This window comes from Schistocerca cancellata, chromosome 11, assembly GCF_023864275.1.
Source record: "Schistocerca cancellata isolate TAMUIC-IGC-003103 chromosome 11, iqSchCanc2.1, whole genome shotgun sequence".
Lineage (NCBI taxonomy): Eukaryota > Metazoa > Arthropoda > Insecta > Orthoptera > Acrididae > Schistocerca > Schistocerca cancellata.
In genome coordinates this window covers 165,799,396-165,826,484 of record NC_064636.1, presented here as the reverse complement: position 1 = coordinate 165,826,484, position 27,089 = coordinate 165,799,396, and the positions used below count along the sequence as shown (strand labels likewise).

Sequence of the window (27,089 nt, the reverse complement as noted above, 5' to 3'; positions counted from 1 at the left end):
TAGCTTGCTCGCCAGGTTTCAACAGGGTGAGTTTCTGGATGAGGTATCGAATATATTGCTTCCCCCTACTTATACCTCCCGAGGAGATCACGAATGTAAAATTAGAGAGATTAGAGCGCGCACGGAGGCTTTCAGACAGTCGTTCTTCCCGCGAACCATACGCGACTGGAACAGGAAAGGGAGATAATGACAGTGGCACGTAAAGTGCCCTCCGCCACACACCGTTGGGTGGCTTGCGGAGTATAAATGTAGATGTAGATGTAGATGTAGATGTAGATGCACGAGACCGATTATGCAGGGGAAACGGTCACTCGAGTACGTGTCAGACGGAGCATACCACTCAAACCGACGTGCAAGTCGGATAGTGGATATCGAGAGGTCCGAGTGGGAATAGGTAGGCGTTGCGTCCGAAAGCAAGGTAGGTGCACCGGTTTTAAGCAGACTAGATTGAGGTGGTTGAAAAGGCCTGCCAAGAGGGAGCCTCTCAGGCAGGATGCTGTAGTGCCCCAAAGGGGATGGTGTGCATTAAAGTCTCCAATCAACAAAAATGGTGTAGGAAGCTGAGCAATCAGTTGTATCACGTCTGCCCTAGTAAAGGCAGATGATGGAGTGTAAACAGTACAAATGGAAAATGTGAAAGTGGGGAGAGTAATTCGGACGGAAACTGCCTGCAGATCTGTGTGCAATGTGATTGGATCGTAGTAGACATCATCACGAACCAGCAACACGACCCCTCCGTGAGCCGGAATACCCGCCACAGGGGTAAGTCGAAATGCACAGAGGTACAGTGTGCCAGGTCAATACGATCGCACGGGCATAACTTCGTTTCTCGGAGACGTACGACAAGCGGGCAGTGCATTCGAAGGAGCAATTTTAGTTCCTCTCGGTTGGACCGAATGTCGAGAACATTCCATTGAAGAAGTGCCATTATGAAAACGAAAAGAAAAAGAAGACACAAGAAAGGGTCACCTCGACGGCCGCCGAGGGCCCGGCTTCGAGGGAGCACTGCTGCAGCAGTCGACAGGTGGCAAATCGTGGTCCAGCTCAATAGTTGTGTCTGCCACCTTCCTGAGCTGGTCAGGAGGGGCAGTTTCCTCTGCTGGAGGAAGGCCAGACGATCAGCTACCAGCGGTGTGGCCCGGAGAAATTGAAGGTGGCCAGGGACGGCAACCGCCGGGTGGCGCAGGAACAGAAACGCGGAGATGGAGAACTCCGTTTATGAGCCTTCTTTGAAGAATTACGTTTTGTCGAAAGAACAGTTGATGGCTGTGAAATTTGTGTACGCGAGAAATCATCTCGTGTCGGTTCTCGTTTGAAGGTCCGACCATCTGATTTAGAGGTCCTCGTCTTAGCAGTAGCAGATGACGATTGAGCCTTAGGGTTGGTGGGAGGAAGAGGAGACGTCGATCGGGTGATCTTAGCACCAACAAAATCACTAAATGTTAGATTGCACGTCTGTGTAGCTACCTCTCTGGTAGGCTGAGGAGAGGCGAGCCAGAGTGATGCAGCATGCTGACAGCAGAATCTCAGTAACATCAGCCACAGATGCTGAGCTGGCCACTGTCAAAGCTTACAACAACACCCAGCGATTAGCTGCAATGTCCCGTCATAATTATTACTTATACTCCAACTGTGAAGAACACATTCTAAAATTACACGTCACTGTGCATGCGAAAGTGCGTACAGCTCGACCTCCTGCAAGAATCTGAATGGTGAATGGGGAGCTCACAGGTACACGACGCTATGCCAGTAGTGTGCAACAAGCTAGGAATTTTGGTCACACGGGAAGCTCGTTCAGACAGTTGAGGCAATTAAGGCGATCGCTAACGTCAAGTGGGAGATCAGGGTTCGAGTCCCGGTCCGGCAAAAATTTTCATCTGCTACCACTGATTCATTCTGATACCCAAATGAAGCTAATGTCACTGAAAAACGTGGAACAAAAATTAATTACATTGCACTGAGAGCATTTTCATGCACTAATATTAATAATATTATTAATAATAATAATGCATCTTATTTAAACGAAATGCCTTTCCTCGATAGAAGATTTATTCACACGTCGCTCAACCGGCACGAAGGTCCTGAAAATTTGACTGAATTGCAGAACACATTCACTTATATAAGACATTAGGGAATTACCTTTCCTCTTACGGTGATAGACGAACTTAAACTAAAAGGAAAATGATTCGTTCACACTCCAAACCCGTAGAATTAATGCCGATTATACACTGGAGGAAATAATTGTTCTAAGCACGGTTACTTCGGGTAAAACCCACTCTTCTGAAGCTAGATGTAATGCCACACCTTGTATAAAATATAGGTTACAATAAATGATGATAATACAGTAAAAATCAGACAACTTGTGTGTCAGACTAGACCAACATACCTCACACATCTGTCTCACTATCATCTAAACTGAAGTCAGTTCACTGATAAAGGCAGACCGTACAGCACACTATACACACCATCTATTCCAATAGTAGAGACCTGTTAACACTACTTCCTTCTAGCTCAGTGACAAAAGAGTTTTTCTGCTGTCAAGTAATCTTATTTTATTTTATTTCTGTCGAATGCACCCAGTTGCGTGTATTATTCTAATTTCGGTGCCAAAATGCTACGTGCCACATACTACTACGAATATGTGACACACACGGATAAAAATGCCTCCTGCAAGCCACACACAGCACACTGCAACTTAACTTCCTCAGGATAATGTACGACTGCTCACTACAAACTCGGCTCACAGACGTCTCACGGTCGAGCTGTACACTGTCCGCTTTACACTCTGATGCGGTAGTGACCAGTCAATCCACTTCACCGGTGATCCGGTAGTCAACCGGTTGAGGGTAGATACGTAATTTGAGGTAAACATTACTGACAGAGATCAAGTAAATCATAGTAATAACATATGCTACACCCCAGACATATTTTCCATAACAGACCGGCTTGTCAAGATACAGCTTTCCACAGAACGGTGGTCCTTAATGAAATAAAATGGGAGTTCAGCTAGTAAGACTGCGCTTTTCTAACTTATCTATCAGTACACGAGTCCAGTTGTTATAACCACAAGCTCAGATTCTAAACTAAAGTCCACGCATAACAAAACACAGTTCCGTGCCCTGACAGTTGAACTCACAATCACGAGCCTCTCTCACTAGGCTGCAGGAAACACACACAAGTCTCCGACGGTCGTAACCGAACATCCACCCTCACATCAGAAAAGCCAAATCAGCTCCTCAAAAGAAAAAGTCACGAGGCATCAGGTGAGGCGACCAGGGGAAGCCTACAGAATGAAGTCGCACCGTCCGCACCACTACGTCCGATTCGGCGACGAACGTCGGTGCTCCGATGCAGCGTTCTCCGTCTCGTCGGAAGACGAAACTCTCGAAATCTGTAGTCCGATTTGGAAACTGTCACAACTGCAATATGTCGAGGTAAAAGGTACCCGTCACAGTCTCCTCTCAGAAGAAAAATAGTCTGTACAGCTACACCTGTGATGCTGCAAACAAAACTTAAGTCTTCACCAATTCTCATTCAGCTCGGGGGCGAAATATTCGTCTCGTGTAGTCCAGTACGATAAACTCTTCTCACTTTGACATTTCGTTGAGGCACCGGACTTATCGGCAACTGATATGCGCGATGAAATCTCCGAGTTTACAGTTCTATTTGTGCGTCGATCGTATTTGCACATATAATACTTTGGAAATATATAGAACTTTGAAAACAAATGAATAATTCGTCAGGTTACATTCCATTCAGAAAGCTGTTGCAGTCGGCAACTGTTATATCGACTCGTAAATTGTAGATTGCAGCGATAAGTCGTCCCTTTTAAATTTTATTGTGCAGATCTAGATTTCTGCTAGCGACTAGCTATTCTCGATGCACTATTATTTTCACTCTATGCACGTAATTCCCAGTCAGTCGGGCTTCATCTCCAGTTCATTGAATAACTTACAGTAACCCTCCGTTTACTTAATCGTACAGGAAAATTTTGAAAGAAAATAGTTACATACATCTGTAATAATAGACATCTGTTTACAATACACTACACGCTGTTTCGACAAACACGGCTACAGAGCTCTAGAATCGTCAAATCTAGATAAATGGCTAATTTGCAGAAGCGACCGATGATTTATATTTTTAATTTCCTTTTGAATCTGTTTTAATTTGCAAGCTCTCACTTTATCTTAGATGCTCACTGAAGGAATGTACCACAGTACACTTCACTTTGAACTTCAGACAAGGGGAGCAAAGTCTATACACAGTTTCTGCATTTTTTTTCTTTAATACTGTAAATCACAATTAAGTTGGAACACATTTTTACTGTCAGCAACAAAATCCCCTAAGTAGTAAATCTACTGGAACTGAGTGAGAGTATTCCAAAGTCCAGAGAGAGGCCCGTGCAAGATGTGCATTTACCTTCTTTACACAGTGTTCTTACTTCTTCCGAATAAAGTTAAAATTAAGTGCACTCTCCAGACTATATTTTGACAAGACGACCGAGTGAAAATACGAAAATGAGGCCGACGCTTCTGTTTTGTATACACGTAAATAGAATTCGGAGCAAAACATGCTGAACAGATCTTCCGCATCAGTTCATCCCTACCCTTCTCCTTTATGACAGCCCGAGATCTGCCGGGTATATTTTCGACGAGGTATCGAAATGTTTGTGGAGGAATGGCAGCCCGTCTCTCTCGGCAGCCAAAACGAGACAAGGTACAGATGTCGGATGCTGCGGTCCGGAGTGAAGTTAATGTTCGAAATCGTTCCGGAGGCATTCCGTTTGGGTCAGGTCGGGACTCTGTGCAAGCCAGTCCGTTGCAGGAATGCTACTGTCCACAAACCACTGCCTCATAACTGCTGCTTTATGATTTGGTGCATTCTCATGCTAGTACAACCAATCTGTTTCCAAACTGTTCTCTACTGCATGCAGTACACAATATTGTGAATGTATTCATATCCTTCTGAACTTAAAAGAGTTTCTTGTGCACAATAAGGAGACCACACCCTAATCGAAAAAAAAAAAAAAAAAAAAACACACCAACCAACCATACCGTAAACCGCCGCCTCCATCCTTCACTATTGGCACTACACAGAGTGGCAGGTAACTTTCTCCACACATCCGCCATACACAAACCCTCCCACCATATTGCCACACGGTACAGTGTAATCTGTCGCCCCGAATCACTCATTTCCATTCGTCCACTGTCCAGTAGCATTATTCTATACACCAACTCAAATGTGTCTTAGCACCGACGATAGAAATGTGTGGCTTACGAGGTGCCGCTCGCCCATTCTTTTCAGCTCCGCCTGGCTGACGGCAGCATTCAAACACACGAGTGATTCCTTCCACTGATTTTGTGCAATTTTTTACAACCGCCCTCCGTAAGGCTCGACGGTTCCCTCCTGTCGGTATACGACGTCTGCACGGCCTCTTATTAGCTGTGGTCATTCCTTCACGTTTCCACTCAGCTGTCACAATGTCAACAAATGACTGACAGGTTTAGGAAGGCCGAACGTCCCTGAAGGATTCGGTACTCCGGTGACATCTACATTTGAAGTCACTCAGCTGTCCTAAAGGGCTTATCCTGCTTCTCTACTGACGACACAGTAACACCTCCCCCCCCCCCCCCTCCTTTTATACTGGCAGGTCTGCATCTTGTGACCTCTCATATGCAATTCTGTATTACACAAGGACATCCAGATCCTCCGGATCATATACTGTACGAGTTCACTCCATTGTTTGTTACTATTCAGTTTCACCCCAAGAAATTTTATACACTGTTTCACTTATTGCACAGGTGTTAATGTCGGCTTCTAGTAGTAAAATGTCATGTCGGTTGTTCGTAACCAAATAATGTACGCTTCTACGTGATTTAAACTAAACTGATGCGAATCAGTTGTATGCCTGCTCAGTCACCATCTCAGCTTGGACTGCTAAGGTTGAGCTGGAGCCTTAATTACCAAGTTTCTGTCACCAGCAACCACTGGGAGCACAGAAGAAACCAGCTGCCCTACACTCACAATACACTAATTCTTCAGACAAATCAGAACAAACAGCCCGACTGACTGTGCTCCTCAGACAGGGCACAAACCTAACGGTTCGAGTCTTCCGATCCACTAGAGTTTTCAAAACAATATACTTCGGCAAGATTTTCACCATACATCTACAGCACGACAAGGAAATATAGAAATATTCCCCTTTCGGTGCCTAAATTTACAGTTGTCACCTTTCGTACCGAAGGCATCTCGTCCGGTAAACACGGGCTGCTGAACAGACAGTGATGAGAACACAATGTCGATGCTGCGTGCATCCGACAAACCTACCGACACACTGACCAGAAGCCGAGGCCGGCAACTCTCGGCCGAAATAACTCTCGGCTGATACGGAAGTGCCATATTCACAATACCTGAAACTCGTCTTGTTAACAGCATTTACATCAGAAAATAAGACTGAAATTTTAACAATCAAACTTTTCAACAAAATAGTTATGTCAGTCTACAAGCTGCTTAACCCCATTTTCTCCTTCAGTGGACCAGTGAAGTTGAGGAATCAAAAAACTTAGTGACAGGAGATTTTAACTGCAGTAGTATCGAATGGGGTATAAATGCAGAGAATAATTGTGAACTGCTACAACAATGGACAGATTCCAGTGAACTATCTGTTATTCGTGATAAGACTCAACTTACTTCAACAGCGGCCACCTGCAAAGAGAATATAATCCACACCCAATTTTTCTCTTTCTTAGCATAATACAACAATGCACTAAAATATTGCACAGTCCTATTCGTAAGTCTCAACAAAGACCAACCCTGTGTCAGTTTCATTCAGCTATCTGACCACAGTGTGTTCCCTCTCACCTTTGATATAACTTCACAAAAGCAGATTGCCCAAAAATTCTTTTCTTTACTGAATGCCCTGGTCCAAAATATCAAACTCACTCCAGAAGCATACGACCAGTTCACAGAGGCTGTTAAGAACAGTTTCAGTAATTCTATTCCCTGCAGATGTCGCACAAACTCCATTGAGGGTATCAATTTAAATGTGATCTTGCAACTACAAAATTACTATAATCCATTCAAACAGAACTCAGTGGGTGAAGAAACCACTGAAACACCACATGGCGTATGCTCTGTTACAGCCTTGTCAAACAGAAAGAGAGAGAGAGAGAGAGAGAGAGAGAGAGAGAGAACACGGATGGAAGAACTGGAGATGAAGATCAATAGAGATCCAACTATGAGTAATATCCACTAAGATTGCAACTGCCAATCAGATTGCTCATCAACTTCTTATGAATGGCAAAACTGAACAAGAAGCCAAAACCAGGCAAGTTATGTGGAAGATACCTTCAGATAAAAATAAAAACAACTTAATCAGAAAATGAAATAGTCTATTGCAAACTAGGAATATCTGCTAGTTTGGATGATATTCATCTTGAACACAGAAAGAAATTTCGAAGTTCAACAAATGAATAACTGATATAGCTTTGTAAAAAAAAGGTAACTGCTGTTGTTAAGCCTGGAAAGGACATTAAAGACTGAAGGAACCTCTGCTGCATCAGCTGTACAAGACTCCCAAAAGGATGTTACTCAACACACTCATCGAGGCTATTAATCGACACCACAATCCACAACAGGCAGGCTTCAGAACAAAGTTCTTTACCTCACTCGGCACACTGAGAATGGATCTGAAAACCGACAAACACGGGGATAGCTTTCATTGAACTCGGCACTGCATAAGACAGTGAACCACCATATATTGTTACAGAAGATGTTTGCACTCGCAATGTACCTCAAACTTACCAGACTGAGTCAACCTTACTGCAGAATTATAGGCTTTTTCTTAACTTTCAATGTCAACAGAGTAGTGGAGAAAACAGAAAAATGGAATGCCGCGAAGAAGCAATTCGATACTTACACTAACTAACGACAAACCACTCTCAAACACAAGAATTTTTATTTACACAGACAACCTTTAACTAGCTTGATATGGTGCAACCTTAAAAAAGGTACACAGTGACCAAAATAAAAAACGTACAGTGTCTTATAAACAACATACCGAAAACTCACTTATTTTAAACACAAAATACAGAGTACTAAATATTATTATTATTATTTTTTCTTTTCTTTCTCAGACGTCATGTCTGGTTAAAAATGGAAAGTGACGTGGACCTTCATCAAGCGTGACTTACTTTTAACTGTACGGTATATGTTATATTGCATTTAGGATCTTTCGGGTGATTGAACATGTATCAATAATTACGGATTTCTGTAGTTGTAATATAAGTTTGGATGTAGCTGTATTGCGTTGATGTACTGGTGGATATTGTGTGGTATGACTCCTGTAGTTGATAGTATAACTGGTATAATGTCAACTTTATCTTGATGCCACATGTCCTTGACTTCCTCAGCCAGTTGGATGTATTTTTCAATTTTTTCTCCCGTTTTCTTTTGTATATTTGTTGCATTGGGCATGGATATTTCGATTAGTTGTGTTAATTTCTTCTTTTTATTGGTGAGTATGATGTCAGGTTTGTTATGTGGTGTTGTTTTATCTGTTATAATGGTTCTGTTCCAGTATAATTTGTATTCATCAATTGTCCAGTACATTTTGTGGTACATACTTGTATGTGGGGACATGTTGTTTTATTACTTTATGCTGTAAGGCAAGCTGTTGATGTATTATTTATGCTACATTGTCATGTCTTCTGGGGTATTCTGTATTTGCTAGTGTTGTACATCCGCTTGTGATGTGATCTACTGTTTCTATTTGTTGTTTGCAAAGTCTGCATTTATCTGTTGTAGTATTGGGATCTTTAATAATATGCTTGCTGTAATATCTGGTGTTTATTGTTTGATCCTGTATTGCAATCACGAATCCTTCAGTCTCACTGTATATATTGCCTTTTCTTAGCCATGTGTTGGATGCGTCTTTATCGATGTGTGGCTGTGTTAGATGATACGGGTGCTTGCCATGTAGCGTTTTCTTTTTCCAATTTACTTTCTTCGTATCTGTTGATGCTACGTGATCTAAAGGGTTGTAGAACTGGTTATGAAATTGCAGTGGTGTAGCCGATGTATTTATATGAGTGATTGCTTTGTGTATTGTGCTCGTTTCTGCTCGTTCTATAAAGAATTTTCTTAAACTATCTACCTGTCCCTAATGTAGGTTTCTTATGTCGATAAATCCCATTCCTCCTTCCTTTCTGCTTAATGTGAATCTTCCTGTTGCTGAATGTATGTGATGTACTCTATATTTGTGGCATTGTGATTGTGTAAGTGTACTGAGTGCTTCTAAGTCTGTGTTACTCCATTTCACTACTCCAAATGAGTAGGTCAATATTGGTATAGCATAAGTATTTATAGCTTTTGTCTTGTTTCTTGCTGTCAATTCTGTTTTCAGTATTTTTGTTAGTCTTTGTCTATATTTTTCTTTTAGTTCTTCTTTAATATTTGTATTATCTATTCCTATTTTTTGTCTGTATCCTAGATGTTTATAGGCATCTGTTTTTTCCATCGCTTCTATGCAGCCACTGTGGTTATCCAATATGTAATCTTCTTGTTGAGTGTGTTTTCCCTTGACTATGCTATTTTTCTTACATTTGTCTGTTCCAAAAGCCATATTTATATCATTGCTGAATACTTCTGTTATCGTTAGTAATTGGTTGAGTTGTTGCTGCCAGTAGTTTTAGATTGTCCATGTATAGCAAATGTATGATTTTGTGTGGGTATGTTCCAGTAATATTATATCCGTAATTTGTATTATTTAGCATGTTGGATAGTGGGTTCAGAGCAAGGCAGAACCAGAAAGGACTTACTGAGTCTCCTTGGTATATTCCACACTTAATCTGTATTGGCTGTGATATTTGATTTTGTTTGGATATTAAGTGTGGTTTTCCAATTTTTCATTACTATGTTTAGGAACTGTATCAATTTATGATCTACTTTGTATATTTCCAATATTTGTAGTAACCATGAGCGGGGTACACTAACAAAAGCTTTTTGGTAATCACAGTTGCTCTTTACATCCTCATGATCCTTTGCAACAGCCTTTTCGTTCTTCATTTATAATTTTGTTCTGTGTTGTATGTGTTATTAATTTCTGTGTAATGACTGAAGTTAATAATTTGTATATTGTTGGTAGGAATGTTAAGGGGCGATATTTAGCTGGGTTTGCTGTGTCTGCTTGATCTTTAGGTTTCAGATAAGTTATTCCATGTGTAAGTGTATCAGGGAATGTGTATGGGTCTGGAATGTAACTGTTAAATAATTTATGATATGGATATAATAGAGGGAAACAATCCACGTGGGAAAAATATATCTGAAAACAAAGATGATGTGACTTACCAAACGAAAGCGCTGGCGCTGGCAGGTCGATAGACACACAAACGAACACAAACATACACACAAAATTCAAGCTTTCGCAACCAACGGTTGCTTCATCAGGAAAGTGGGAAGGAGAGGGAAAGACTAAAGGATGTGGGCTTTAAGGGAGAGAGTAAGGAGTCATTCCAACCGCACATACACAGACACAAGCAGCTGCTTCTGTCTGTGTATGTGCGGTTTGATATGGGTGTCTGTGCGCGAGTGTATACCTGTCTTTTTTCCCCCCTAAGGTAAGTCTTTCCGCTCCTGGGATTGGAATGACTCCTTACCCTCTCCCTTAAAGCCCACATTCTCTTGTCTTTCCCTCTCCTTCCCTCTTTCCTGATGAAGCAACCGTTGGTTGCAAAAGCTTGAATTTTGTGTGTATGTTTGTGTGTATCGACCTGCCAGTGCTTTCGTTTGGTAAGTCACATCATCTTTGTTTTTAGATATGTTAAATATTTTAGTTAGATGTGAATGTGTTGAGGTGAACTACTTTAGCCATAAATTTGCTATTTTATCCTTTCCAGGGGCTTTCCAGTTGTGAGTAGAATTAATTGCTTGGGTGACTTCATGTTGGAAAATTATCACTTCAGGCATGCGCGGTATCATCTTGTATGTGTGTTTCTGCTTGTATCCACCGTGCATGCCTGTTATGTTGTACCGGGTTTGACCATATGTTGCTCCAGAAGTGTTCCATGTCTGCTATGCTTGGTGGATTGTCTATTTTAATGTGTGTGTTATCTATTGTCTGGTAAAATTTCTTTTGGTTTGTGTTGAATGTTTGGTTTTGTTTCCTTCTATTTTCACTTTTTTTGTGTCTTCTAAGTCGTTTGGCCAATGCTTGTAATTTCTGCTTCTTTTCATCTAATTGCTCTATCGCTTCTTGTTGCGAAATTTTACATAACCTTTCTCGTTTTTTTTTGTTTTTCTTTCTGACATTTCATTTCTTATAAATTGTGTTAGCTGTCCGATGTCTTTTCTCAGTTTTTCTATTCTGATCTGTAGCCTGTGTTGCCATGCTGGTTTTGTGGGTTTCTTCTGTGTGTTGGTTGGTTCAGATCTCTGCCTAGTGTGTGTATTTAGTGTAGTGAGTGCTCCTATATAAACCAGTAGTTGTAACTCTTCCATAGTTGTGTTTTCATTTATTTTGTTGTGTATGATTGTACTGATAGTTTTTTATTGTTGTTTCGACTTGTGGGTTATTTGGCGGTCTATGCAAGAATGGTCTAATGTCTGTATTTGTGTCTTTGTATTCTATATATGTCAGCTGAAATTTCTCTTCTGTATCTAACATGTGTGTCACGTCGTGTTCTATTTGTGCTTGTTCTGGTGGCTGTCTTAAGATTTCGTTTTCCTCTGATTGTTTAATTGATGCTTGTTGGTCTTTGTTTGTTTGCTCTGGGATGTTTGAGTCCATTACTGTATTTTCTTCTTCTTCTGATTGCACATTATTTTGTTCCAGTATTTGTTGTACTTGTTGTTTGACGTTTTCTAATTCTGACTGGGGTATCCTGTTATTTTTGATTATTACACAGATCTGATCAGCTAGTCATTGTTCTGTTAAAAATTTTAATTCTGGGTATCTGGTAATAAATGTTGTGTACACTTGTGATCTGTATTTAGTTGTGTTGGTTCCTAGGTGTGTTGCTTGGTAATAACAGAAGATGAGGTGTCGATTAATTTCATCTGACCATCTCATCCTCTGTCTGTTTTCCTTCTAGGGTGGTTGCAGGAAGCATATCCTGCAAAACACCTCTATTTGGATTTAAATCATTTTCCAGTTGGCTAGCAGTGTCGTTACCATTGTGGGCGGGCATAGGGTTCAAGTGTCGTCCCCGAACATGACGGCGCTTGTCCGAGGCTTTTCTAGTTCTGTCCTGAACCAACTAATCACACTAAAAGGGGGGTTAGCACTATTAGTGGTTTGTTCTTTTCGTCGCCTTTTACGACTGGCAGAACATACCGGAGGCCTATTCTTTTCCTGGGCCTCCACGGGGCTTATTATTATTATTATTATTATTATGAAACACAATGTATTGAACATTCAATATGTCAATAGTTCACAGGAGGCACTGGAAAAATCATGACAAATTTCTATACACTCAGCACATCTGAACACGTTTCTGGAAACTTTTGTCAGTTCATTTGGTGTGATTTCGACAATCACAAGGCAAATGTTTGTTTTCACCACTTCAGCTATATGTGGGTTGTTACTGTAGACTTCACCCTTTACATTACACCACAAGTAAAAAACAGTTAGACAGATCAGGCAACCTGTGGAACCTGTACGTTCTTCTCCAAAAGCTTCATAGATGTATGACATTCTGAAAATCTTGCTGGAAAAACACATACTCTTATTCTTCCTCCATTAGCTGTGCAATGGATGGTTGCAACAATTTTGTTAATACACTTGAGAGTTTGTAGTGTTGAAGAAAATGTAACCTACAATCTGTCGATCTGAAACTGCACGCCGAACACCTGCAGAGGCCACTCACAGTAGTCTCTGGGACTGTCTGTTGCCTAGCAGCACGCGTTTTGAGAGTTCATGTACCCACTGAGGTGAAACCACGCTTTGCCCCAGTTAAAGTAAAGATTTGGATCCAGATAACTATCAGCTACATGCGAGAGTAACCATTCGGAATAGTGACGTCGTGCGTAACCCACAGGTTTTAATGCTCGCATCACTCCTAGTCAGTTTGTATACGTGACAGCTTCGACACATTCTGCCAGGATAGAGGTCTAGTCGATTTCCACGAACTTCTTGTGATATTGTCTCACTCGCAGTGCACCTCCAAGTACTCGCTGAGAAGCCACTGTCGATCGAGAATGACTGAAGTTTGGGAACAATGGAGATCACCCATTGTTTGGCCATCAACAGTCTCAAACTAGGCAGAAATGAAAGGGAAGTATTCCCCCGGATATCGAAGTCTTAAACATATATCCAGATAATGCAAGACTTCCACTGTTGAAGTCTAGCTACAGCCAGACGAACATCCTCTAGCTGCAAGGAGGACAGCGAGAGCGAGCGTGGCCGATAGCGCACTGACACTCGTGCGCGCCAATGCCCTTTCCGGTGATTTTCACGCTCGTACGACATCTATTGCTTGCCGTATGTGCAGCTCAGTTTTGGAGAAATGTTATCGGAATGTAGATATGATTAATTCATTTGTCTAGTTTTTGTAATCTAAACACACACAACTATAATTATCATGTAATCACCAATCTATTTAACTCTATATTTGGCATATTTCAGACACGAGTAAATGAAAATAAAATCGGCAACCGTTACATTTTTAATCATCCTTTAGTGGTTGTTATGTAGGACAGAGGTACCAAAGCAAAGGGAGAGATTGTGTAAGTTTCCTCTTCAGAACAAAGATGATCTCTCCAACCCACACAGCCTACCACAATTACTGTGTGTTGCCAGTTTTGAAACCGCACAGAGATGAACGAGATTTATTTATCAGAAATTTATTGACGATTGTGACTTACAAGCAAATAGTCTGCACACAATACTGAAAGTGACATACATAAAATTTTAAAACGGTATTTACTGCAACTCATTACACATTCTTTTGCTAGTTCTAACAAGACTGCTCATTGCTTGGTGGCAAAAAAAGAGTCCAGATATTTCAGTATAGACTAGGTAACGCATATTTGCAGCAGTACAAAACCAACTGCACATAAAGGTAGTACGTACACAGAAACATACATTCTTTCTCAAATTGATATTTGAGAAAATTTGATGTTTTATTGCTTGCTGTTCCTATCCATAGTGTAATTACAAAATTGTACAACTGCATACTGTGCAGCACAGCGTGTATTTCAAAATGCGTAACGTATGTATGTAATTGTGGTTGGTATTTTATGTGCCTTATGAGCAAATGAGTAAATGACTGTCCATGAAATGCGGATAGCATTTTTCAGGTACAAATGGTCCACCATGTGTTTGTAACGCTTCCTTCAATGTTCAGAGCTAATACTTCAGTTTTGTTTCTACATGACTAGAATAAAATTATAACTAGATAGGTGAAACTTTAATAACAACTAACATTTTTTCTGTAATAATAATGTTAAAAACGTCACTATCAAATTAATATTAGCATTAATAAGGCTGGAACGTAACAGTAATACAACTGCTCTACTTTGAGAGGACTGAGGGTCATATGCACAAGGAAAATAACTTTGTCACTGAAGCACATCAAAGGTTCTTCTGTTTAAGCACAATAATTCGTTTGTAAATTACAGAAACTGGAACTCAGGCAGTGTAAAAGTAGGGCTAGAAAAAGGTAGTTTTCTCAGAAGAATTTCCTGTTTCAAAACGATTTTATCTGCCTCTGCCCAAAGCAGGAGCATTAAGAGAGGATATTATCTCTCAAGTTATGTAAGTATTGCCTGATAACTTTTTCTTTTACTCTTCCAAAGAATCTCGTCTGACCCACACAGTATGATTCACGAAGTTCGTCAGAAGGAATTACACAACCGCAAACTATGTTCAGTCTTATCTCTCGCTACAGCTACTATACTGTCCAGGTATTAGACATTTTCGGGCTATTGCAACAGCTATTCTGTCGCAAAAATATCCACGAAAATTTCCTATTCTAGTTTTTAATGTACTTTTATGTATTGCAAGCAAACGTCTTCCTTCCGGTCGATTTTTCAAAACTCATCAAACATATCTAACATAACATTCCCAAAACTTATGAGAGTCTCAAAGTTTTCAGTACTAGCAATACTCGGTTGGTATGGCAACTGTAGACCCGTTCATGAGTCGAGAAAACTTGCAAAATGTAACAAAGGAATCCACAATTAAAAAAAAAAATAAAAAATAAAGATAAAAAACAACAGAGCTAACCAAAACTAGGCCTATATTTCGATGCATTGACTTGACAGAAGTAAACGAACAGTGAAGATCTACGTGAAAATAGCATCTGGTATGCTGTAGCGGTAACATTTCCCTGACATTTCCGCGCAAAAAGAATACATAAATAAAATAAAAAAAAGAGGCTTTGTGAGTTACACACTAGACACCCGAGGGGGCCGCTTTTGTTAAAAGCTTTGTAAGTAATAATATCAAGTGCATTTCTTGGTCGTCATCAGTTAAATTTATTGCTTTCTTACGGCAAAACCTAGACAGTTAGAGGTCTTAAACGCACACCATTCAATTATAAAGCTCGGGCTCATTATATAGGACGCTACTCTAGTTGAAAATCGCCATAATCGCAGAGCTCAGTTCCGACCGTGATCTAAAAATTATGTATGTTTTAAATTCAACAGCAGCTCTATCGAACGGCGGTTGCACGTAGTTTGTACGAAACTACATGCACAGTACCAGCACAACATAATGCACGGCTGTCGTGACTTACCTCCCCCGTAGCAACATTCTTCAGCTGATTCTTTCCCAGAGCATCAAGATCTATCTTTGATTCGGTCATTTCAAATCAGAAGCGTAACGCTGTGACAGATTATCACTACACTCCCTAGACAGTGCAAGAAACTATTCCGACGCCGGACAGAAAAGCACTCGTAACCTTGGACTCAGCCAATAAAGACGCACTTGTACCTTACGCAGTACTCGCCAGATGGCTGTATTGTCGCTTACGTAAGGTACCGCGCCCATTCGAGTTCCCTGGCATGACAGAGGGAATAGCATGTTTCCACAGCACTGTTGTGTGGCATTTAAGGCGTTGGGGCTACCCATGTACACATTTTCGTAAACTGCGTAAAATTAATATGATGCCAGATTTCGACACGTGTAATTTGGTGTATAACGATTAATGTTTACTACCCTGCCCAAACAGACCGACTACACTCTCTCCCCGACCCCGGCACATCATTTGCTCTTAATGTCAGTCAGTAGAAGCGTTTCCAGTACAGATGAGAAAATTTAAAAGTACTTATAATGAATCTAGACATTATCGACCGACGGTGTTGTGCTGGTGGGATTGTGTAACTGACTTTTGTGGTAGACAACATGAAAGATGATGATGTGATAAGCCAACAAGACAGATCCACTACTGTAAGCTCTTCGTTCTCCAGACCTTCAAATTTTTCGCCATCTTCTTTGTTGATGTGCATGACGCTTGTATTTTAACGTTGACAAGTAGGTGATTTCTTCTACCTCTAGTCCTCTTCTGGGTCAGCATTCGTTCCAGTGTATTCTACATTGTGCAACCTCTTCTTATCCAATGTTCTAGCCAGTTTCTTTTTCTCCTCTTAATTGTATTCAGTAGCGTCTTTTCCTATTCACGCGTTTTTTCTCATTCACTCTGTATAACATGAACTCTTTCCTCATTTTATCTGTTCTATTCACACGTTCCAATTTTCTCCAGATACACACCTTAAAGGCGTCTAAGAGTTACTCCATTCTTGCTCTAATTTTTCTTTCATTTAACCACAGTACTCCTGTGAAACATTCATATCTTTCTCTCCAAATATTTCTGCCATCAATTTTTGTGCTTGGGCTAGGTGAATGTTCTTTCTAGCTTAAGCCATTGGATGATTTTTGATGCACTGTTTCATTGTTGCAGTTTCGAGTGTTGTTTGTATCATGCATATAACAAAATCAATCCCTGTTTGTTGTATGAGTATGTGCTGTGTGGAGATTACCTAAGTATATCAGCTGTATTTTTCCTATGATAGGCACTTGTAAATGAACAACTACGTACATTCGAAAGTAGTCACGAGTATAAATTACACAAACTGTAACAGAAATTTAAATTAAGAATTAATATACAATTGTTTCCAGCAAAAACCTTCACACACAGAAAGCCACATTAAAGTGAAGCGGAAGGTGATTCACTTGCCACTAGCATGTCACGCCTCCACACTTCCAGTCCAGTTCACATATTGTGAACGGGGAGAACTAATGACGGTAAAATGTTCTTTGAATGTGCACTCAAGAGACATTAAAGAATTAAACAGACATGTTGCACAATCTTCTTGACACCCTGAAAATGTAAGACGGAATGGGATTAAAAAAAATTCTTATGGGTGACTAATGTTTCTAAAGACTCTTAGAGATGGTTGGAAGACGCATTTCGAAAAATGACGACAGTTTCAGGGCGCCAATTTCTGCTTCCTTCAGATTAGCAATAGCATTCATAATTCACTGCAAATTTATCGAACAACAGGCAGTAAGTTACGTAACTTTAAAGTATCACAATAAACATGATCGATAACGAAAAGAGACTCATTTCAACGTACAGCCGCGATATGAGACTATAAGATGGAACATGATGAAGTATTTTTTCTTAACAGTTCCCTGCAATCAATGGAGAACGACTGCAAAAAAAAAGGAGAATCCAAAATCTGAGGTTTCAAATTTTTTATGCAGAAAGTTAAACGTAAATATCAATCATGGATTAGGTCTTAGAGTCGCCTCAAACTTGACGCTTCACGGCTGTTGGATAGGGACTTCTCACAACATAACGACTGCTGTGTAAACGGCTCGGTATCTTGTGCCGACAGCAGCTCAGAGGCTGTAGCGGCAAATTCACTACAGACTTTCCCACTTACACACGTTTTCCTAAAGTTTGACACATAATTAAACAGATGAGTCGCAAAATTTATATGAGAAGATAGGATGTTGGGGCATTCTTAGTACTTTTTGAGGATTTGAGAAAGGATGGTGTCAAATTTTTCAACTATTTTAGGACGAGTATGCAAAATTTTACGATCTGCATCTAAGAATAAGAGATTCAATCCAAGTCCACAACAAACTCCTTCAGAGAATGTATCCAATCTATACAGATGTCGGCACTCACAATCAGGGATTATGAAACGTTTTTAAATTTTATTGTAATTTATATTCCTGTTTCGACGGACTTTGATATATTGTATTTCATTACGTGTTTGAAACATACTGAAGAACGAAAGACACTGCGTCTTCAGGCCACGAGTGGCCTACTGGGACCATCCGACCGCCGTGTCATCCTCCGTGGAGGATACAGATAAGAGGGGCGTGGGGAGAGCACACTGCTCTCCCGGTCGTTATGATGGTATTCTTGACCGGAGCCGCTACTATTGCGTCGAGTAGCTCCTCAATTGGCATCACGAGGCTGAGTGCACCCTGAAATATGGCAACAGCGCACGGCGGCCTGGATGGTCACCCGTCCAAGCGCCGACCACGCCCGGCAGCGCTTAACTTCGGTGATCTCACTGGAACCGGTGTATCCACAGTGGCAAGGGCGTTGCCCCGAGAATGAAAGTAGTACGTACTAAAATATACTGAAGAGCCAAAGAAACTGGCACACCTGCCCAATACCATGTAGGGCCCTCTCGAGCACGCAGAAGTGCCGCAACACAACGTGGAATGACTTGGCCGATATCTGAAGTAATGCTGGAGAGAACTGACACCACGAATCCTGCAGGGCTGACCATAAATCTGTAAGAGTACGAGGGGGTGGAGATCTCTTCTGAACAGCACGTTGCAAGGCGTCCCAGATATGCTCAGTAATGCTCATGTCTGGGGAGTTTGGTGGCCAGCGGAAGTGTTTAAACTCAGAAGAATGTTCCTGGAGTCACTCTGTAGCAGTTCTGGACGTGGGGGGTGTCGCAAGTCCGTCGGAATGCACAATGGACACGAATGGACGTAGGGGATCAGACAAGATGCTTACATACGTTCACCTGTCAGAGTCGTATCTAGACGTATCAGGGGTCCCATATTACTCCAACTGCACATGCCCCACAACATACAGAGCCTCCACCAGCATGAAAAATCCCCTGATGACATGCGGGATCCATCTGTACACGTCCATCTGATCGATACAATTTCAAACGATACTTGTCCTCCCAGGCAACATGTTTCCAGACGAGACGTAAAGCTTCGTGTTGCGCAGTCATCAAGGGTACAGGAGTGGATCTTCAGCTCCGAGAGCCGATATCGATGATGTTTCATTGTATGGTTCGCACACTGGCACTTGCTGGGGGTCCAGCATTGAAATTTGCAGCAATTTGCTCAAGGGTTGCACTTCTGTCACATTGAACGATTCTCTTCAGTCGTTGTTGGTCCTGTTCTTGCAGGATTTTTTTTCCAGCCACAGTGATGTCGGAGATTTGATGTTTTACTGGATTCCTGTTATTCATAGTACACACGTGGAACAGTCGTACAGGAAAGTCCCCAAAGTCCCCACTTCACCGCTACCTCGAAGATGCTGTATCCCATTGCTTGTGCGCCGATTATAACATCACGTTAAAACTCACATAAATCTGGATAAGCTGCCATTGTAGCAGCAGTAACCGATCTAACAACTGCACCAGACACTTGTTTTATATAGGCGTCGCCCACCGCAGTGCCACATTATGCCTGTTTACATATCTCTGTATTTGAATACGCATGCCTATACCAGAATGAGATTTTCACTCTGCAGCGGAGTGTGAACTGATATGAAACTTCCTGTCAGATTAAAACTGTGTGCCAGACTGAGACTCGAAATCGGGACCTTCACATTTTGCGGGCAAGTGCTCTGCCAGCTGAGCTGCCCAACCACAACTCACGATCCGTCCTCAGAGCTTACTTCTGCCAGTACCTCATCTCCTACCTTCCAAACTTTACAGAAGCTCTCCTGTGAACCTTGCAGAACTAGCACTCCTGGAAGAAAGGATACTGCGGAGATATGGCTTAGCCGCAGCCTGGGGGATTTTTCCAGAACGAGATTTTCACTCTGCAGCGGAGTGTGCGCTGATATGAATCCTCCTGGCAGATTAAAACTGTGTGCCGGACCGAGACTCGAACTTAGGACCTTTGCCTTTTATGGGCAAGTCCTCCAACTGAGCTACCCAAGCTCGACTCACAACCTGTCTTCACAGCTTTAATTCTGCCAGTACCTCATCTCCTACTTTCCGAACTTCACAGAAGCTCTTCTGCGAACCTTGCAGAACTAGTACTCCTAGAAGAAAGGATATCAGTGCACACTCCGCTACAGAGTGAAAATCTCATTCTGGAAACATTCCCCAGGCTGCGGCTATGCCATGTCTCCGCAGTATCCATTCTTCCAGGAGAGCTAGTTCTGCAAGGTTCGCATAAGAGCTTGTGTGAAGTTTGGAAAGTAAGAGACGGGGTACTGGCAGAATTAAAGCTATGAGGACGGGTCGTGAGTCGTGCTCGGGTAGCTCAGTTGGTAGAGCACTTGCCCGCGAAAGGAAAAGGTCACGATTTCGAGTCTCGGTCCGACACGCAGTTTTAATCTGCCAGGAAGTTTCGGGCCTATACCAGTTTCTGTAGCACTTCAGTGTATATTATCGTAACAGAAAAACCTTTTAAATACAAATCGATGCTTGAGGAAAAAACTTTTAATATTTAACTTAGAAATTGATAGAATTAAGTGATGTGGTTTGAGAGTGTTCTGAGACAGTGAGAGGATGTGCAAAATGTCCCTTTGCAGTATCGGTAACAGGACTGTAGGGTATGGTGGTGGCTACCCTGAGCTGAATGGTGTGTATGGGATATGCTAGGATAAGCAGTCATACTTTCATCTACTGGCTTTCTCGCGATTTTTTAATTTCAGCAACGATTTGTAAGCTAGAATTTCACTATCTTATCGTTGTCAAAACTGTCTAAGGACGGAACTGTCGCATTGAAAAACGACGTATACCGATCCGAATTTTGCTTCAAGGCACCAATTAGTTAATGTTAAACTGGATACGGTTTGCTTCTTTTTTAAATAATGTTTTGGTTTCCAAAAATTTTTAATGTCCATCGTGATAGAAACAGGTAACAACAGGTATAATTTCACACGAAGGAACACAAACCCGTTGGAGACTACAACAACACACGTCGAATACCGACTGATGTGGACGCCAACAGTGGTCCGTAGCCCACTCCCCATTGTCCCCTCTGCTTGCCGTTGCAGTAGGGGCTGCCGGCTCCCCACATTGGCAGCACGGCTTACAAGGGAACCTCCCCATCGCACACCCCTCAGATTTAGTTATAAGTTGGCACAGTGGATAGGGCTTGAAAAACTGAACACAGATCAATCGAGAAAACAGGAAGAAGTTGTATCGAACTATGGAAAAATAAGCAAAATATACAAACTGAGTAGTCCATCCGCAAGATAGACAACATCGAGGAGAGTGTAAGCTGAGCAGTGCCGTGGTCCCGTGGGTAGCGAGAGCAGCTGCGGAACAAAAGGTCCTCGATTCAAGTCTTCCCTCCAGTGAAAAATTTATTTTCTTTATTTTCGCAAAGTTATGATATGTCCGTTCGTTCACTGACGTCTCTGCTCACTGTAATAAGTTTAGTGTCTGTGTTTTGCGACCGCACCGCAAAACCGTACGATTAGTAGACGAAAGGACGTGCCTCTCCAATGGGAACCGAAAACAGTTGATCACAAGGCCATAGTCAACCGATTCCTCCAAAGGAAAACACGTCCAATATATTCTATACGACACTGGTGACGGCATGTGCGTCACATGACAGGAATATGTTGTCGATCCACCTAATTTGTACACTTGGTGAATGGGTAAGAAGATTCTTCTACCTTGCCCTGTTTAGGTTTCCTTGTGGATGTGATAATCACTCCCAAAAAAGTGATGAAAACATAAGAGTTTGTGACATAAACTGAAAATAAAAAATTAAATTTTTCACTCGAGTGAAGGCTTGAACCAAGGACCTGTCGCTCTGTAGTTGCTCACGCCAACCACGGGACCACGGCACAGCTGGGCTGATATCGTCCTTGATGTTACCTATGTTCCACATGGACTACTCAGTTTGTATATTTTGCTTATTTTTTCGTAGTTACACGCAACTTCTTCCTGTTTTCTCGATTGATCTGTGTTCAGTTTTTCAAGGCCTATCCACTGTGCCAACTTATAACTAAATCTGAGGGGGTGCGATGGGGAGGTTCCCTTGTTAGAAGGGACGCGGTAGCCGGATAAGTGTGAAACGACCCTAAAGCCCGTTTTACATGAGGGACTTTCTGCTCAAAGTGTGTGAATCTTTTTTGCACGTATGTAAATCAGCAACCAACTACAACCCGAGGGTGTCTACGACGTCAATGATCTGTAGATAATTCCGAGTGTGGAGTTCTAAATTTCGGAGTATGCTGCACACTAAACATGCATAGAAAAGCAGCGTCTGCTAGAATCGGAAGTTAACTTATTCTGGCCGAGCTTACTCCTATTATACAAATGGATTTTGTGCTTTGGTGTCTCCTTAATCTTTATTATATTGGGTGCTTTCTTTTCGTGGCACACATAAAAGCTACATAAGATCCTAATATGTCTTCTAACTAGCGATCTCTTTACAAGATAGACGAAATATCTGAAACTAAAACGTTATTTATCTATTACAGAAAAACCTAAACTATGCAAGAAATAAGAATGAATATACTTAAATTGTTTTAATGAAAATTACTTTAACTGTAAAAAGGTCAGAGTTCTTTGACAAGAAAAATAATTTTTAATGTTATTAAAGGCTGTAAAGGAGAAAGGAGAAAGGCGCTATTTACTGCGCTCTGGATATTCTTTAATTTTTTGCACTTTGGATATTCTTTAATTTTTTGCACTTTGCAAGTATATATTTTGTCGAGCAAATAAATTTATATCGGTATGTTCTAAAATGTTTGGATGGCAGTTTTTCCACACTTTCAGTTCGTAGGGGAGCAAAGAATTTAGAACACGGTCTTTGACAAGAGTTTTCACTATAAATTTTGTTGTGGACATTGAGAAACTCTGTTATCACTACTTGTTCTAATATTTTGCCTTTTTATTTCTACTTTCCCGTAAAAAGGATAGTCTGTCATAACCTCACCTGCACCGTTCAGATGCCGAACTTCTCAACAGAAACCTACAACAACACAGGCAATTTTGGCGCTGATGACGAAAATGACCATTCCAAACACACGAGACTCAGTACGCGAATAAAACGCCAGAGCCGCTACAATAGACTCACTTTTCTCGAGTGGTCAATTGAGACAAGAATGTCTATCGTGTAAAAGGGCTGGCCGACTTTGCCTAGAAGGCAGTACGAGGAGCAATCTAAGATCGTGAGACATGTAATCAGCATGTCAACAATCCCTCTAGCCATTACTGCCAGTAGAAGAATCCTAATGATGCCAATGCTTGTTTATTCAAGTAATTCTCCAGTTGGCTTCACGAGAATGAGTCGACCCCATTCCAGACCTCCCTAGTTCATAAAAACCCGAGGAGGTACTGAGAATTGAACCCATCTTATCCTGAATATGAAGCTAGTGATGCTAACTATTCGACTACAATGGCAGCAGACTTTGGATAAAAACTACTTCAGCCAGGAATGTAACTGCGCTATTAATAGTAAAATGAAGTACTAACTGAAAGAAGCCGCATATATATTCAGTCAAATCTTGATGAGATTTTAAGGTGGTGTAAGGATTGGCAACTTGCTTTAAATTTTCAGAAATGTTAATTTTTGTGCTTCACAAAACGAAAAAGAAAAAGAAACGTGGTATACTATCACTACAACATCAATGAGTCAGTGTTGGAATCATCTAACTCATACAAATACCTGGGTGTAACACATTATAGGAATATGAAATAGAATGATCACTTAGGCTCAGTCATAGGTAAAGTGGGTGGTAGACTTTGGTTAATTGATAGAATTGCAACCAGTTTACAAAGAAGATTGATTACAAATCAGTTGAACAACTGGTTATTTATTTAGTCTTTTGATCATATGTTGTACAATGTACAAGATAATCTTGGGCATAATTTTAGTCATTACAGAGTTTTTCGGGATTATCTGCATTTTTATGTGCTATAAGATGGTTCTAGAATATTGCTCAAGTGTGTGCGACCAGTATTAGATAGGCCTTACAGGAATAATTAACATATACAGATAAGGGCAGCACGAATGGTCACAGGTTTGTTAAGTTTGTTGGAGAGTGTCACGGAGATGCTGAAAGAACTGAACTGGAAGACTCTTGAAGACAGAGGTAAATTATACTGAGAAAGTCTATTTATAAAGTTTCAACAACTGTCTTTAAATGATTACTCTAGGAATATACTATTTAGTCCCTACATGTCACTCACGAAGGGATGGTTTGTGGAGTACAGATGTAAATGTAGGTGTGTGATAATGATGATGTGGATGATATTTGGTTTGTGGGGCACTCAACTGCGCTATCATCAGCGCCTGTACAAAGTCCCAATTTTTACACAGTCGATTTTATGTTCACAATCCAATCTAGGCACTCTCACAAATGATGATGATGATGATGAAATGATGAGGACAACACAAACACCCAGTACCCAGGCAGAGAAAATCGCCAATCCAACTGGGAATCGAACCTGGGACCCCGTGATCCAGAGGCAGCAACGCTAAAACGTAGATGTAGTTTACATAAACAGTTTCTTTTCAGCAGTGCAGCAGATGACTCGACTTTCAGCTTGCATTTTTCCTTGAATCGTAATGATTCCTTGCAAGGTAGGGCTACATGGTCTGCCTCCAACATTCCATGAAAAAAACAGTTGCGCCAATGAGTCTGAACAATGAATCAATGCATCTAAGATTTACAAGTGGATTGCTGCCACAGGCTACACGTCGAGACCAAACATGTGTCAAGTGGTGGCTTGGTTAGCGCTACAGTCGTGATAATATGGGGTGGGCACACAGCGGTATGTAGTGCAAAATGTGCTCTGTCTTTCAAGGCATACCGAGAGAGATAGAGCAGTGGTTAGCACACTGGACTCGCATTAAGGAGGACTACGGTTCAAACCAGCATCTGGCCATCCAGTTTTATGTTTCCTGTGATTTCTCTAAATCGCTTCAAGCAAATGGCTTGATGGTTCCTTTGAAAGGGCATGCCTGATTTCCTTCCCCATCCTTCCCTAATCTGAGCTTGTGTTTTATTTCTAACAACCTCATCGTCGACGGTACTTTGAACATTAATAGTGAAAATTTTCTCTATATTTATGACAATATTGTAACAAAATACGTCTCATAGATTTCTGTAGGGGTTTTCCTCGTCCTGAAGTTCCTCGACTTCACAAGACTGCAGTCACGATTACGCCCATGTTTTAAATCATAGATCTGTGTCTAACATTTAGTCCAGTACCCCATTTATGCTTATTATCGATCGTATGGAGTATCGAGCGAAAACGGTGACTGAATTGACGATTTTTTGGTAGCGAGGATGGTAGAATGACATCTTGGGTGGAGATTCATCGATAGATGTAGACATTAGAGGTGCCTCAAGGAAATGTGTTGGGATCCTTGCTGTTCACATTTTATGTTAATGGCCATGCAGACAATATCAGTCTGTACACATTATTTTGAATAGCCCTCGCAGTAATGACATTTTCTCTTCTTATTGGAAGAATGGACATACTGTAACTATCCTGCAGTACAGGGCCAATATTAAAACATCATTCACTTTCTCCAGCCCAGGAAAACTGAGCAAATCAGTGGGTTCCTTTGCTTCAGGTGTAGCCTAGGGTGGACATTAGACGACTTATAAAGCGCCATTTGTTCATAGACGGTTCCAGAGAAATCTCAAAAACCCATGATTTTTGGATGTGAAAGGTATCAGTTGTGGGGATGGTTTCTATTCGTGCCAGATCTTCAAATTTTTCCATATGTTCTTAAGATGATAGTCTAGGGGAACTTGGAAACTTTTTTCTACATCATTATCCGTTACCACAATCCAGCGGCTCCAATTCTACATGTGCATTCCTTAAGCATTGAACTAGACACTCTATTTTCCCATTTTCGAAAATATGTATTCGTTATGAAGATACATCCGAAAAACAATGGGTTTTGTGTGCTAAAAGTATCAGTTGTAGGGATGGCTATTTTAATAACTTCTTTTCATAGCAAATCAACGAAATTTTTGCCTTATGCTCTGACGATGACGTTCCTAGGGAAGCTTGAAACATTTTTCCAGTATCACTATTCGTAACTGAGATCCAGATGTTCAAACTTACTGGAATTATGCAAGTAAAAATGCACATCATATCCTGTCTGAGGCGTAAACGTATTTTTGACTGACATGCTGAACAAATGTCAACGCTGCTGGGGTCTTTGTAAGGTCTCTGAGGTCACCAAACCATGTTTTTAGTTGTTATTTTTTCACCGATAAAACTTTATGACGTGATGTGTCTGTTTAATGACCACTTCACCTCTATACAGGCTGTCATCACCTGGAAAGTATTCGATGGTGCTACCTGGCGGCGTACAATAATTATTTTGTCACACTGCATTTTTTGGTATACTGAATGAGTAGCATAAAAATGTTGTACGTTGTTATGTAAAGTAGTGTAAAGTGAACTTGCATTGGATGGGAGACGATTTTGAGTTAACCTTATATTCTGCCTACTTATTTGTTGTTTATATATATGTCAAAGCTTGTAAATGTATCGAAGTATAAAAATAAACTTTCAAAACTTTACTTTCAATTTTTACAGAATACGTTTTATACTGTATAAATGGCACACACTGGTGTAGCAGGGAAAAAAATTGAACAAGTGGGAAAATGCTCTTGTCGGAGCACAAACAGAGTTGAAATCGGTCAATACCTGGGTGTAGCACTTTGTGTAGAGATATGAAATGGAATACTTACACAGAGTAAGTCGTAGGTAAAATACGCCACAAACCTCGGTTTATGGGTTGAATATTTGGGAGATACAATGAGTCGAGAAAAGAGATAGCTGACAAATCATTTGTGCGACCCATTTCAAAATATTGCTGAAGTAGTTTGACCCGTTCGAAGTCGGACTAGTAGCGGATGCTGAACGTTTGCAGAGAA

General features: G+C 41.0%; 1 protein-coding gene across 1 annotated transcript in view; it reads right to left on the bottom strand.

The window, feature by feature from the left end:
• LOC126108917 (prostamide/prostaglandin F synthase-like) overlaps nt 1-15,926 on the bottom strand; it is a 48,562-nt gene extending 32,636 nt beyond the window's left edge. The window contains exon 1 of the mRNA XM_049914280.1: nt 15,735-15,926. Coding sequence (XP_049770237.1) covers nt 15,735-15,803 — 69 coding nt within the window. The 5' untranslated portion in view covers nt 15,804-15,926. The remainder of the gene's footprint in view (nt 1-15,734) is intronic.
• Nucleotides 15,927-27,089: the final 11,163 nt, after the last annotated feature.